The 15,179-nt window shown below is 38.3% G+C and overlaps 1 protein-coding gene across 11 annotated transcripts in view; it reads right to left on the bottom strand.

Moving 5' to 3' along the window:
- Positions 1 to 15,179, bottom strand: part of DHTKD1 (dehydrogenase E1 and transketolase domain containing 1) — a 49,791-nt gene that overhangs the window by 19,184 nt on the left and 15,428 nt on the right. For all 11 annotated transcript variants that reach the window (XM_025043469.1, XM_025043473.1, XM_025043474.1 and 8 more), the window contains 4 exons: positions 5,818 to 5,973; positions 4,542 to 4,753; positions 3,768 to 3,962; positions 1,829 to 2,098 (listed from right to left, as the gene is read on the bottom strand). In XM_025043469.1, the coding sequence (XP_024899237.1) occupies positions 1,829 to 2,098; positions 3,768 to 3,962; positions 4,542 to 4,742 (666 nt within the window). In that variant the 5' untranslated portion in view covers positions 4,743 to 4,753; positions 5,818 to 5,973. The remainder of the gene's footprint in view (positions 1 to 1,828; positions 2,099 to 3,767; positions 3,963 to 4,541; positions 4,754 to 5,817; positions 5,974 to 15,179) is intronic.

Genomic DNA, 15,179 nt, shown 5'->3' with positions numbered 1-15,179 from the left:
AAGAGTGTGTGTTTCCCACAGCTTGCACTAGATACTACTTTCTGTGATGTCTCTGTTTTTTCTACTTATTTCTTCTCTCCTCCAAGCCATTCTCCTGGACTAAGGAACTTATTATGTACATGTTCTTATTTAATCTTTAGAACACAACGAGTAATACAATATACTCTCATTTCATCTATGAGATTTGGAGAACCCACGTTAATAGAACCAGCCATGCCAAGCTAGAAGGCAGCAAAGCCAGGATTTAAACTCAGGTCTTCTTGGTTCCAGAGTCCTTGTCTTTTCTACATCATGCTACATCGTAAAGTCTAAACTGTAGCCACACAGTGGCCCACATAGGGTCAAAAGATTCCTCATCCTTAGGCTTCCTTGCTGATGGGATTTCTTGTGGGGTAAGGATGTAGAAAGAGATTAGTAAAGCAATGAAGACAAACATGTACCTTTTCTGCTCCTTTACAAAAACATTACAGTAGAGGCACTTATAAGAACACATGTTCATAACTTGCATTGTTTTGTTCTGGTTTTAGGATTCTTGGCACTAAAGCGCGCCTATGTCAGTTGCTATTTTTTTTTTTCCTTTTTAAATGAAAACAGAAACCACTCCATATGCTCCATAAAGCTTTGTGGGATTAAGGGTCCATGAGCACAAATGGAAGCTGGGTGATGTGGAAGCTGCTCAGCCAAGCACTATGTGGGCAGGTGGTGGACACGCAAAAAGACTGCAAATGAGAACCTGCCCTCACCAGGTCCTGGACAGGTAGAAAAAACAGCACTGGGAGTCTCACCCACCATGATTTTATAGGCTCCAAAGTTAGAGTTCATACAAGAAATCAGAATTATATACTTGAGCAAGGCAAGACATGTGCAGACGGAGTAGGACAGAATATTTTGGGAACACAAAGTAGACAAAAGAGGGTAGTCAGTTTCTCATTGCTTCGAAGAAAATGACATTTTCACTTCTTACTACTTCAGAAATCAGTCTCAAGATGTACTTAACGTAGTGGGTAAATGTGAATGACTAAAATATATTAGAGTGTCCTGAGTTCGGTCAAGTGAAAGGTAAAAAGAATGGCTGGCTAATGTTATTTGAAGATTTGCATTTAGAAACATATCATAACCCAATCCAATTCTGCCTACCCCCAATTTATTTTCCACAAATTTCTGGCCCATGAAAAATTAACATGAATAAAGTAATGTGGTTATTTGTATACATGGCCAAATATTCTACTGCCTTATAGATTTATAGGTTTCTGTTGGGTTTGAAGACTCAACTACCAATAACCAGGATTAATAAAGGTCCATATTTAAATGAATACTCATAGAAAAAAAAAAGAAAAATGTGATTTATAGTCCAAACCTCTAAAAGACACCTTTGGGTTATGAAAACTTGGGGGTTAGGGGAAGCAAGAGCCACACTAATACTTTGTATTGGTTGCCTTCATGACAAAGGTCTTCATTTTAAAATAAACAAACAAACAAAAAAAACAATCCAGACTCTTGCAACCTTGTAGTTACTATGAAGCCAAACTTGCAGAGAAGTATTGGCATCTGTCCTCTTAGCAGTAGCAGGTATGCCAGTCGACACTCCCTTAATTAATTCATAACTGAAGAAAGAGAAAGTACAGTGAAAACCTCAGCCTAAAGTCAGTTGCCTTGAGACAAGACGTTATATCTACTATTGATTTTTAAAACAAACGCAGAATCTTTTCCCAAAAGTCATCTCAGTTCCATCTTGAATATCTGCCATCTCTTTTCAGACCTACCAACCCAGACATCCTTCTCCTTGGCCTTCCCGACCTCCAGCCATGCTTCCAGAAGCCACGGGTACCTGTAAGCAAATGACTCTGTCTCCAGGCTGAGCCGAGCTGTCTCGAGAGTAGTCCCCATCCTGTCTAGACTGCTGCCTGCCCCGGGTCTTCCCGACAGCCACGGGGTTAATGGCTTCCAGGTGTGAGGGGTTAGGCAGCATTGTCACGTGCAGGGGATGGTGCGCACCAAAGTCCAGGTCAACCGAGGATGTCAGGTGAGACAGGACATCTCCAATGGCTGGGACATTTTCCGGAAATTCACTTAAACCTCGCATTTTTCGAAACATCAGCTATTATTGACACACATACAATAAGAAAAAAATGTCTTTTATCACAATGAAGACTAGGGAAGAGGTGGTTAGTTTAAATAATACAATACAGAAAAACTTTATGCACACAATTTTATAATTATTACCATGCATTATTTAAAGATGGGTAAAACTTCTAACTGCATGAATGCACAGAACTATTTGGAGATTTTCACAATCAAATGAAGTACCAACACTTTACAAAGAGTTTATCATGACACAGAGAGTAAGTTAATGTCTTGAAATAAGCAAAATAATTTTTTCAAATACTCCTGTGAGAATATATTTTCAAAAGAATTTTGTATTAATTTCATCAAAAATAGAGAGGAAAATAATAGAATTAAATTCCATTTAGACAGGGGATGATGTATACAGCTTAGCTCAAATTACATCCCAAAACTCTACTGTCCAATTCTCAATGAACTTCTCTGCATACATTCTCTCACTTCATTTTCAGCCTTCTAGGAGACAGACATTACTACCCATTTTAAAAATGAACAAGCAAGATAAATTAACTAAATCGTTAAAGGGCTTTGGCTAGTAAGTAACACAGTTGGATCTCAAACCAAGGTATTTACCAAAACACCATGTGGATTATCCTAATTGCTTGAATGACTCAAAAGCTTTTTTAGTTTGCAAAAGCTTCTTATTGACAATCTACAAACAGGCATATACATACTCACCCAGTGTAGATTCAGATGTGTTTCTCACAAATATGATCCTTTATAATCATTTCTGCATCTTTGAGTAATTTCTTTGAGATATTTTAGGAATGCAATTTTTGGTTTAAGAATTTCTGCATGTATCTAAGCACGTCTCCATCTGTCAATCATTTTATCCTGTCATATTCTATCTTTTCTAAGGTATTCATCTTTTAAAAGCGAATTATCAATCTCTCAGAAACACTGCAGTATGAGTAAAAGTGGTAAAGCTTGGCACCTAGATGTGACACTACACAGATTTTCTAATATTCTTAAGGAAAACATATCCTTCCATGGGCTCTATTCACTCCATCTAATTTCTACAGTCCCTTTAACATTTATAATTACTTTTAATCTCCTGGACAAGAACTGTAGTGAGGTTTAGCCAGGTTCAATGGCCAGAATCTTATTAAATAACAGATCTCTCTGATGTTCCCTGACATCAAATTTTCAGTCCTGGCTATCAAGTTTTTTGAGAGACTTACAAGAGCCACTGAGTTCACTGAACAGAAATACCAAAATTCAATTAACATATAAAACCACTCACTTGGGTGGTTTCTTGAGATAAAATGTATAATTAGTTTTATACAATCTATTCACTATAAATTCTGCAAATAAGTGGAAGGTAAAATTGTATAAAACTGTACAGATCTTTATGTTCACTTGAGCAATTTTTATTAAGAAAAGTTTTCAAAGAACAGAATTTATTTATTCATATCATCCCTGAAGAAACAAACTAAACCTTTAATTTCCCTGAGAAGATAAAATCCATAATATATAGAAAATCAACCCCAAAACCAGCTCTATCCAGCAGCATTAGGTTTCATCAATTAACTAAGCTATCTCGTACCAATGGCTCACACACTTAGTCAATGTTCTAAAAGGAATTATTACTATCAGTTTTAGTGTTCCAGCCAATTATAAATCAACTGTCATGGAAAGTATCTCACCTCTGGAGGAAACTGCAGAAGGCCTGTCAGTAAATTAAGTCTCCCTCTATGGGGCATCCCAATGATGACATCGGTGATCCCACTGTAGGCTGACATTTTCAGCAACTCATGGAAAAAGCCCATCATGCTTTCAGCTCCTTCGCCTCCGTATCGCTTCACTGTGGCAAACTTGGTGGCCAAAAAGTGGTCAAACTCCTATGGACATCATACCAGACACAATTATAGGAAGATAGCTGACTACTCAGCTCAGTCAGACACGTTGTTGTTAAGAAGACCCCACACTACTTCAAGTGGCTGCAGCAGCGCCCTTTACTGCATACCCCAGAGACAGACATAAGCCACTCAGAACCTGGCAGGAAAGCCTTGCCAAGGACACCAAGGGATAGCAGCAGGGGATGCAGAGAAAATAACCTGAGAGGTAGAATAACTTCCTCAAGAAAAAGCCCCTTAGGATGTGTGTTCTTCCAGAGGAGGGAGCATGCCCAAGATTTCTGCTGCCTCCCCCAGTACCTGAGTTTTAGTACCAGGTTCTACAGTACTATTTTCAACATGGCTGCAAACCAGCCAACTGTCCGAATTATTGGGAATGGGTTTCTTGTCAATCTACTTTTTCCTAGAATAAAGTGGTGTGTGGAATATTGTCAGTTGTGCTGAGGCAACATGGGGTAAGGGGAGGTACATTCAGAGTTAATGCCTAATTCCCTCTCTTCGATATTTATATATCTTTGTAAAAAATGAGCTGACCTATTCCATTGATATTAGCTGCTTTTATACCTGAGATTCTAGCATTAATTTGGACAGATGTTTTCTCTCTTCTGTGGTAAACGTCTCCTTTTTCAGTTCCTCAAACCGCTTGGCAAACCAATCTTTCTCCTCCTGGCTCTGAAGTTGAGAGGTTTCGATAGAAATCTGCCCACAGTAGATTTGGTTGAGATAGGCTAATACTTCCTCAAGCGAGACCTCATCCTTCCCCATGTTCAATAATCCTACAAAATGGAATCAAAGGGATCGTTTTAAAGAAGAATCAGCCATGTGACTAATTACAGAACATACCAAAATAATTATTTCAACTCAGAGCATTTCGTTCTGAATAACTTGGGTCATTATTAATGCTTATCTACATTTTCCCAGAAGCAAAAATATGACCAAAAGACGTGAAGTAGTACAACTAGAAGAAGAAAAAAAATCTTTCTACCCAAGGACAGAGCCATGTTACTTTATACCAAATTTTGGTTATATAGTCATTTCAAACTAAAATTTGAAACCTACTTTTCATCTGATTTATAGCTACAAATCATGTCATACCTTTATCTCAAATATCTGTCTACCAAAAATGTTCAAGTCTTCATAATATCTATAGAACAACATCTATTACTGAATAGTTGGTCTTAATGTGAATTAATATCGATAGTAAAGCAACATTTCAAGGTAAAAGGAAATCTCTTTGAACCTTAAAGGAAGGTTTATAATGTCATTAGCTCAGCACTCAGTTATCAGTCATTTGCCTACATGGCAGCACAGATATCACTCCAAGATCTTAATTTCGATTCCTTTAGATAAATACCCAGAAGTGGAATTGCTGGTTTTATTTTTAATTTTCTGAGGACCCTCCGTACTGTTTTCCATAGTGGCCACACTAACTTACATTCCCACCAACAGTGCCTGAGGTTCCCTCTCCTCCACACCCTCACCAACATTTGCATCTTTTGCTTCTTTTAGTAACAGCCATTCTAACAGGTGTGAGGTGATAGCTCACTGTGGTTTTGACTTGCATTTCCCTACTGACCAGAGATGTTGAGCATCTTTTCATATACCTATTGGCCATCTGTCTAAAAGTATTTGAACGCAGAGGAAACGTATTGGAAGACTGTTTCAGAACCTCAAGACTACTCTTCCCTGACAGTGTGTGAATGTGTCCCTCATCGTCTCCTCACAACCCATGGACGCCTCAGCTCCACTGGACACGTGGTTTCTTATAGAGCAGAGAAAGGAGCCCCATCCCTGCTGGCAGGTACCTGTCACGCACAAGTGTATTATTAACGGGCTTTACCTGCGGTATTAAAGGGTCCTTGCAGGGTGAGCACAAGCGCTTGGATTTCGGGCACATCTTCCTGCAGGGCTTGGCCAGCGAAGAGAGGGTTGATTTTGGCAGCTTTATGACCATGCTCACAATACGCTGTCACCAATCTGGCAAGTCCATGATCAACTAATTAAGGGGGGAAATAAAGCAATACAAACAGTTTAGGAAATGCCCACAAACCACAAAAATCAGTTTTTCAGAGAGGCCTTTGAGGCCTCAGACATTTTTAACACCTTGCTCCTACCCACCAAATCTGCCCATGGTTTTCAGGATTACGACTATCAGAATTCAGGAAAACATACTTATTTCCTTAAATTTATCGCATAATAACTAAAAGTCACTTTTAAAAAGAATTAGGAGTGAACATTTATAAAAAAAACTGTAAAAATGTACACGGATAAACATTAAAAGAGAATACCCCAAACTGAAAATAACTGAGAAAATGCTAAGATTATAGATAATTAGTCCTCTCAATTATTGTTTGAGATGTTTTTCTATACCTTACATAAAAGATACGTAGAACTACAAAATCAATATTACATTATCTTCCTTATTTCTTAAAGGCCTCAGTCAGGTACACTGTTATTTCAGACTCATGAAATCTTAGGTGAGGAAAAGACTTTAGAAATTATCTTATAATTCACATAATGCAAAAAATAAAAATAAAAAATCTCCTTTTTAAAGCCCTAAAATGAGTGATTCCCCAGTCTCCACCTGAAGGAGAGCTGTTATGTTTCAACAAATGCAATTCTATCTGAGATGATTTCATACTGAGCGAAATGCTGCTTTTCTTTCCTTTTCCACATTAAAGTCCTTCTAAAATTTGGGGGGGTGGAGGAGGGAGGGTGAACCTTCAGTTTGTCAAGTTAGCCTTACACAAACTGAGAATAAATCCCAGAAGATGAACAGATGTGCTATTGAAGGCATAAATTTTTCTGAACATTTTTAAAACTTGTATATTTTGAAATATTTAATGACTATTTTTTGAACATGTACCGCCATACAATAATTTCAGAATTACATATGTGCCTGGGTTTGTATTCAGAGTACTGCAAAGTGTACCTGTTGGCACAGGGTTAGAGGAAAGAACAGAGATATACTGAATGTGTAGAGGATGTGTTTGCACTAATATGAGTTAGGAGGATCTGTACTGTATCTAATAAACTAATCAAACAACCCCAGCAAATTAACTGATTTTAGGCTGGAGGTTAGTCTCATAAATTGCCATAGGGTTCTATTATGAAACATACTGAAGTTCTCAATCGCTGTTTTACAAATTGGAAACCTTCAGATTTGTGGCTAAAATCCAGACAGACCATGTCTAAGGCACTGTCCTTTTGAGCCAACTCCCACATCAGTGTTCTAGAGTATCGTTAAAAGCCTGGCTGGTGAGCAGGTCGAAACTGCAGCAGTGATCTCTGTGGGCTGTTTCCTAAGACGACGTTTTCAAAACGGCGACTAGGTTGCCGAGCATGGTGATGGTCACCCTGCATACTCACTAATGGACTTGCTCCACTAGAGACGGAGTTTTGTAGATGACACCGGAAGCCATGGAGAGTGGAGAAGATCACCCAGAGAGAAAGCAGATTGAGAAAGTGGCCCTTGGCAGGCCCACAGAGTACCAGTATTTTAAAGGCGGACAAAAAGGAGGAGCCCTCTAAAAGTGGGGTGGTTAGGAGGGAAACCAGGATCTTGCAATGCCAGAGAGCCAAGGAAAGAATGTTTTTAAGAAAGAGTGGCCTTTATGAGATAACCATTATTAAAAGTTATTTTTATGTATATTAAAAAACAAAAAGGAATGGCCAACAGGGACTGCGAAGAGCACGTGGCATCTACTATTCTGGCAGAACCAGAGGGAAGAATATTCTCTTCCTACCTCTGGGTACATCTTACAATCCTCCTGAGGATCTGTTTTCTCTGAGACACTCATTTCATTGCTCCAGTTTCTCCTACCAGACACACTCCCATAGCCTTCCCTCTCTTCCCCCAGGTCCTTCCATGTGACTTCTGGAATCCTGTTTTGTGATTAACAAACCTCCCAGCATTAACCTCTTCCCTGAACACTGCTTGTACTCCCATCTTAATAGGAATCTGTTTTCCCCAAAGGACACCAGTAGTAGGTGAAGCAACTCGTTGCCCACACCCACGCCCCTCAGATATTGAGGGTGGAGTCAATGCCTCCTGGTTCCTTGTTGGCTTCCTTATCATTAGTCCTCTTTATAAACCCCTAGGCCTCTGAAAGACATGCTGTAGTGTTCTTAATTAATCCCCATTTGCCAATAGTCATTACAAGATCATGTTGTAGGAGAATGCTTAGTGGAAAGTGACTGTTTATTTAGATGAGAAAAGACTATAAACAGTATATATAGCATAAGCCTGCTTTTTTGTTAAAATGTGTGTATGTGTATATAGTGCATATTTCATTATATAGTATACATTTTAGTATGTATATATACTTCATATATGTGTATCTATATCTATTTCATATACATAAAGGAAAAACCAAAAACTTAGTGATTACCTTGTCTAAAATTCCTCTTTTCTCATATTTTCTAAGTTTTCCACAGTAAAAATGTACAGTAGAGCTCTTTAGATTATATTCATTGAATACACTTGCTGCGCACTGCATTCTGAAAGCTTTAATTAGTGAGTTCTCTCCCGTCCCCCTGGCACATCTGCCCTCATCAGTTAAATAAATGCTGGTAAAAATCACTTTTATTTATTCCTAAGCCTATTGCTATAGGTAAAAGTAAACTATTAGGGGAGAAGTAAAAATCTAGAGAGATTTTGGACTCAGACATTTTTACAAGCTCTCTTTAAATACTTGCACAGATGCAAACAGAAATAAATATTTAGGTTAAAATACTTGAAGCATCTCTCACGTCTTTATGGTAATCCTTGCTTCAATGACTTTTCAAAAAACAAATGACCAACTTCTAGTTTCAAACGCATTGGATATAGTGCTTCTGCTGTTTGTGTTCTGCAGCAAATAATGAAAGTATTTGTTACAAAATATTTATATATTTTTAAAATCGAAACATTTAATGAAAATGATTAAATTAGAATATTTAAAGAATTAAAATATTTAAAAGGATGAGGGAACAGCAATAGAATACATATATTCTTCATTAAAAAATTTCTTATTATTATATAAATCAAAGAGTTACTGTATCATAAAAATGAATGCCTTTATGTTAGGCATAACATTGCCCAAACAGCTTAGAATTTATGGTATCTCAAAAAATTCCGAGAAATTTAAGTTAAATCCCTAACTGGCCAGAGAGAATAGAGAAAACAACAGAACACATTAACACTGTTCTTCAAAACAAAATGGAAAATATTGCAGGCATGCTTCTGGCTTAGGAGACTGGCACATAGTAGATGCTCAGGAAATATGTGTTATTACTTGATGGAAGGAAGTCCTGAGATCCAGTATATGGTAACAGACTCACGGAACCCTCACGATGAACGTTTTCTGAGCCCTCTAAAGCTGCAGTGGTTCCGTCTTGCTCACCTGCAGTCTCACTTTTCTGAGAACTGCACCCTTCCTTCCAGGGAGAGGGCTCTAGGGGCCACGTCTACATCACTGCATTCCGCCTCCCTACAAGTTCTTGGACTCCAAAGACACCTGAGACAAGGTGGGTCAGATTCAATCTTTCCAGAATTAGAGACTTAAAACTGAGAGAGAAGTTATGAGAAAAAAGCCTGAGACTGCCATCCTCAGAAAAGCCTTCTTGCAAGTTTGGCCACTGGCTGGTGTCTGGGAACTTGAATTTCAGGAATGTCCTCATCTGTCTCTAACTGATAAGGATGGTCAACTGTGCCTAGACTGTTTGTGCAAACTATGCAGTCTGTGCTGAACACCTGCTTTCTTTCCTCTGGGAGCCTGGAAGTTTGCCACGTGCAGAGGGTGCTTACATGAACATCCCCCAATGAAAACTGGACACCGAGTGTCTGACTGGCTTCCCCGCACCTATGTTGCAGTTTTTTTGTCACTTGAAGAGGTATGCATTCTGTGCCACCTCTCATGGGAGAAGGAGTATAGAGAAGCCTGCACGGTGTACTTCTAGAGATTCCTCCTGCATCTTTTCCATCCTGATCCAGCTGTGTGTCCCTATTACATCACTGTAGTAAATCTTAGCCTTGAGTACAACTATATGCTGAATGCTATGAATCCTTCAGGCAAATCTCCAAATGTGGCGTGGGCTGGGACACCCAACACATGTTATAGGTGACACAGGAGCTGAGGAAAGTAACAGCTGTGCCCTGTGAGCCCATACTCGGCTTCTGGCAATATTCCCAGAGTTAGCTCTGGTTTACTGTACACATCCTTCAGTTCTCGGAGACACCTTTGTATCTTTCAGAAAAAGTCTTCTCTTTGCTTAAGTGTTGGTTTCTGCTGCTTGTGACCAGAAGAACTTTAGCTAATACAAGAAGTAAAAAAAGAAATTATGATAGGGATATCTATGTTACTTTATTCTCTGTTGTAAGCAAACATGGTGGGGGCACTTAAGAGTTTTTTATTTTCAAGAAGTGTTCATATTAACCAGCATGAAGTACACTGACAGAAAAACTCAACTAATCTTAGTGCTTAAAAGTCAATATAGTTCTATTTCACCATCTGGTCATAAACCCTCAATCCCAAACATCTAGATCATATCAGTCTCCATTCAAGGCAGCATATGCTTAATTAAAACAAGTGGGAAGGTTAGATATCTATATAAACATTAAAGACTCCAAGAAAGGGAATTTCATGATTGGAGTCCCTTAGAACTCAACAAAAATGAGATGACTGTCTTTGCTCCAACTTAGGAACTTCATAATAACTATTAAAAGCCAAGGCTTTGCACTAGAATACTATATTCTGTACAATGAACTCAGATAGACCTAGACTGTGCAACTGAGGTCATTTCTATCATACCCTCCCTTTGGATCTCAAACACATTATCTTTATAAAATAGATTTATTTCACCAGATATTTCTTTCTTGCAAAACAAAACAAAACAAAACAAAAAACAAAAACATAGACTTCAAATAGAAATCTTGTCTGGTCCTTTCCATTTTTCCCTAATCCTGTCTTAAATCTTCGCCAAGATAGGTGCATAAGGGTCACTGATAATATATGACAGTGACCATTAATTGAGTACTAATTTTTGCTGTACATTGTGTTGGGCTTTTTACACACATCATCTTAGCTAATCCTTGCAATAGGTCTGAAACAGGTGTCTTTATCTGCAGAAGAGTAAACTGAAGCCCAAAGAGAAGTCACTGAGACTTTTTTTAAGTACAAGAGTTAATTAATATCATTAGCTTTTTTGGTCTGTATTTGCGCTCCCCAATTACCTAGATTTTAAAAAATTTCTAATGCAGTAAGACTTTCTTCAACCATTTTGACTCTAGTAAAAGCTCCTGTTATTTCCTATATGCAACATATCTACAACCTCTCACTTCGACTACCGAAGCTCAGTGCCAAGGTCAGTAACCACTAAATGCTGTTTGGAATCCCTTGGAATCATCTCCAGATAATCTCTAAATTCTGCCATTTTTTTTTATAACCCATATATTCCATAGTGAAATTTATACCTGTGAATCACTACTCCTAAACACTACCTCCATTTTTAATTGGGGTTATTGATAAATAAATTTAAGTTTACTTGGAAATTGAGGTTTACAGAGGTTAAAGTACACGCTGTTACTAATAGCCAGCTACAAAGAACACTCATCACAGGTCAAATTTTAACTAGTGAAACCACTGCCATCCAAAAGGTTACTGGAAGAAAATTCAATATCCCTTTAAAGCCTAATACAATGGAAATCTCAACGAGTGATGTAGACATCCTAGGAAGGCAATGATTTTTAGCCAAGAAAAACATATGAAGAAAGAAGGCTGATGAAGGGCAAAGGGAAGGGAGAGACACCATACTTCTCCCATTTCATTACGTCACCTTTGACGTGGGAGGGCACCATCAGTCCATCTTCAGTAGGGTTTGTCCTTTGATTTACTTTGCCAATATCAAAAAAGTTGACACTAACTCAGTCATTCCTCTCAACCAAGACAGTACCTTTTAGGGCTGGCAGGCGACATGAAAAAGACTAGAGCCATCAAACCACGTCTTTGGCTCCATCAACCTCCTGTCCTAATTAATGGTACTGACCATAAGCTGTCATACCAGCTCAGACTTTCCTTTACCTTAATTAAGTCATTGTTATTCCAGGTCTCTGGCACAGCTCCTGAACTCATCCTACCTAAAACAGAACGTTACCTGGAGTGGTTAGCTGTCATAACAGAACCCAAAATGCAAAGACTGCTTTAGCAGTCATGCAGTGGATGCCAATGACTCAGATAGTTCAGATTAGAAAGCTGATAAGCAGTGTTATGCTATCTGACAAAACAGTTAGTAAAAACTGTCACCTACGATATCCTGAAAGGCAGACTATATGCCCATAGAGCCTGTAGCTCAAACGGTGTGTTCATTGTTTCTTGTCACTTCCAGGAAAGGCCTGAGAGAAAGATGAGATCAAGCTGGAGCTAGCTAACCAGCAAGAAGAGATGGTGGTAAATTTACTCTGTAGGGAGGGACTCTGTGGCCTCAGCACCTAGATGGCAGGCCTTAGCAAATTTGGAAAATTAGAAAAGGTGGTTCTGAAGAGCCTGTCTTAGCAGGAGATAAAGGACAAAACCTTTCTTTAAGTACCTTATAGAAAGCATTCTCTACTAAACAAGGGGAGCCAGCTGAGACTTCAAGATGAGATAAAGGGTGTTGCCTTCCCATTCAAGCCTATTATTTTGGTCAAGGTAAGCACCATTAAATTTAGGAAGCTGAATGGGTAGAACACAGAAGCAATAAATAAAGGACCAGTTTTCGGGCTTAATAAATAGGTCTAGCTGAGATCTTCGACTGAGTAATTTGCTCATGGAATGACCAGAAGCAAAAAAGACTGCAGACCTATAAATTTTATAAGAAAATTGTACTGCCAAAGAATCCCAACTCTGGCCAGAAAAAAAATCCTGTAGTTGATGACCCCCTAAAATAACTCTCATAATCCTAAACTTACCAAAATAAAGTAGCCTGTGGAACGAGTGTAGTCTCCAAGGAGGGCGCACTTCCTGATGCTTATGTCAGAGATGGCCACATAAGATAATGGACAAAGAAGAAGCCATAAGGCAAAGCCAGGGGAATGGGCAGAGGCAGAGTAGATGAGCCAAATAAACTTGTGAACTTACTGCATAGCCACATCAAGGAGCTTTTATCATTCCTCCCCAAAGGGATCTGATAACAGGTTTGAACTAGTGGCTACTGTTGATTCTTCATTCTTTCCTGATTCCTCATTCTTTCCTTCCGAGAGTTTTCTTTGTATGTCGAATGTGTATATATGGGGTGGCTGGCAGTTCATAAAATTCCAGACCATGAAGAGCCACAGCCTGACCTGATGGGGAGGATAGCATTCTCTGGGGATAATGGACTTTGAGCTGGATTCAAGAATTGAATAGAGAGAGGAGATGAATATATTTTACATATAGGAAGAAACGCTTAGGATATTTGAGTGCCCAAAAAGGTAGAGTGTGGTGATTACCAATTATTCTGATATCTATTTTCCTCTTCTCTCTCAAGATAATTTTCAGCTGGCATCTGGCCACCCTGAATAAAGACTATGCTTTCGAGTCTCCCTTGCAGGTATATATAGAGAGATGACCAATGACATATCATTGGAAGTGACAGATGCAATTCTCCTTCCCCCTGTTCCCACACAGCCTAGTAGGAGATAACGATCTACAAAGAGTTATTACAAAATAATGTGATAAGTTCTGAAACGGAAAGAAGAAAAAATTGTCATAGATCTACATTCAATGGTAATTTTGAAGTTATAAAATGGCCCACTTGCCTTTAAGTTTTATTCCAAGTATTAAAAAAATAAGAAAAATGAAAATAAAATCATCACCCAAAATTCCCTAAGCCAGATCCTGTAACTGTGCAAAACAACTCTTTGACGGTATTGCTTTGATTCTTCCCTCCCAGCACACACCAGATCATACCCTTGACCTGAAGTTCTAATCCAATTATGAACTTCCAAATTTCACCAAGCAAGTTCATTACTGGTGGGAGGAGTAGATACAATTTGGTGAGGAGGGAAAAAAGAGTGGTTACTTATAAAATCAACTCCAGAGATATTTTTCAAATCACACAAGCCCAAAACTCTCACGATTATTTAGATACAATATTCCAGTTAAGAATCCAATCCAGGTTTTTCCAAGGCAAGGCTAATTCTCAGCTGCCAGGCTGTTATTAGGAATCAAAGAGAGACCCAATTGTGAGGAAAAACCTCAGATGAGATCACAGTAATTGTGCACGAAGCACATAGTAATATGATTTATTTTTAAATTCTGCTGATAACTTTCTCAACATTTTTTGAAGTAATTATTTAATATTTTTCTAGTGAATGTTAATTGTCAGTTTTCTTTTCTTTTTTAAATTAATTAATTGATTTTTTTAAAGTGATAGTATGATCTTAAATGAAGAAGAGGTTGTCAAATACATCTTGCACATACATTCCTTATGATGATAACAGTATTTGGCCACAGACCTCCTGTTAGAGAATTACTTGGGGTGCCTGATAAAAATACACATTCCTGAACCTCATCTCAGGGCATTGAATTAGAACTCTGGGGGAGAGGGAAGGAAGGAGGCCTTCGAAATGGAATTTTAAATATCACTCAAAGTGAGTTGAAAGCACACATAAGTTTGAGAACTGTCTTATAAAATTCTAGACACTCAATTTGCAAAGTGTAATAAAATACCTATAGTCTTATCCTCAAGGGATTAATCTGGTTGACCTAAATGCGTCCCTTTAATAAAGCCCATTGTATTCAAGAGAGAGAAATCAGGTTTATCCAAAATGTCCTCTTAGGGAGGTCAAGAGCAAAATATTGAGGTTCACATGTGAGATGTAAGATTTAAAGGTCAGGTACTTAGATGATCAGAGGGATCTTCATTGTTAATGTAATAATTGGATCAAAGATGCCAAGTGATTTTTTTCTAATAATCTGTATTCATCTCCTACTCTGTGAGGACGAATAAAGATACAATGCCTTTGGAGCATAAACCAAATATATAATCAAAATTAATCTCTTGCACATGAGCATGCAACAGAGAGGTTCCAAAAACTGATATTCATGTCTTGTAAACCACTAAAACTCCAGTAACATGGTTCTAAATCCAGCAAAAAGTTTTAAACCCTGAAATTAAAATAAGAGGCTAGAGGACATAAATAGATAAATACCATGCTATGGTCCAAGACCATCAACTGACCGCCCTCCTCACCCTCAGTGTAGT

Source organism: Pteropus alecto, unplaced genomic scaffold (genome assembly GCF_000325575.1).
Source record: "Pteropus alecto unplaced genomic scaffold, ASM32557v1 scaffold11, whole genome shotgun sequence".
In the NCBI taxonomy this organism is placed as follows: domain Eukaryota; kingdom Metazoa; phylum Chordata; class Mammalia; order Chiroptera; family Pteropodidae; genus Pteropus; species Pteropus alecto.
This window is presented reverse-complemented; position numbering and strand designations above follow the sequence as displayed.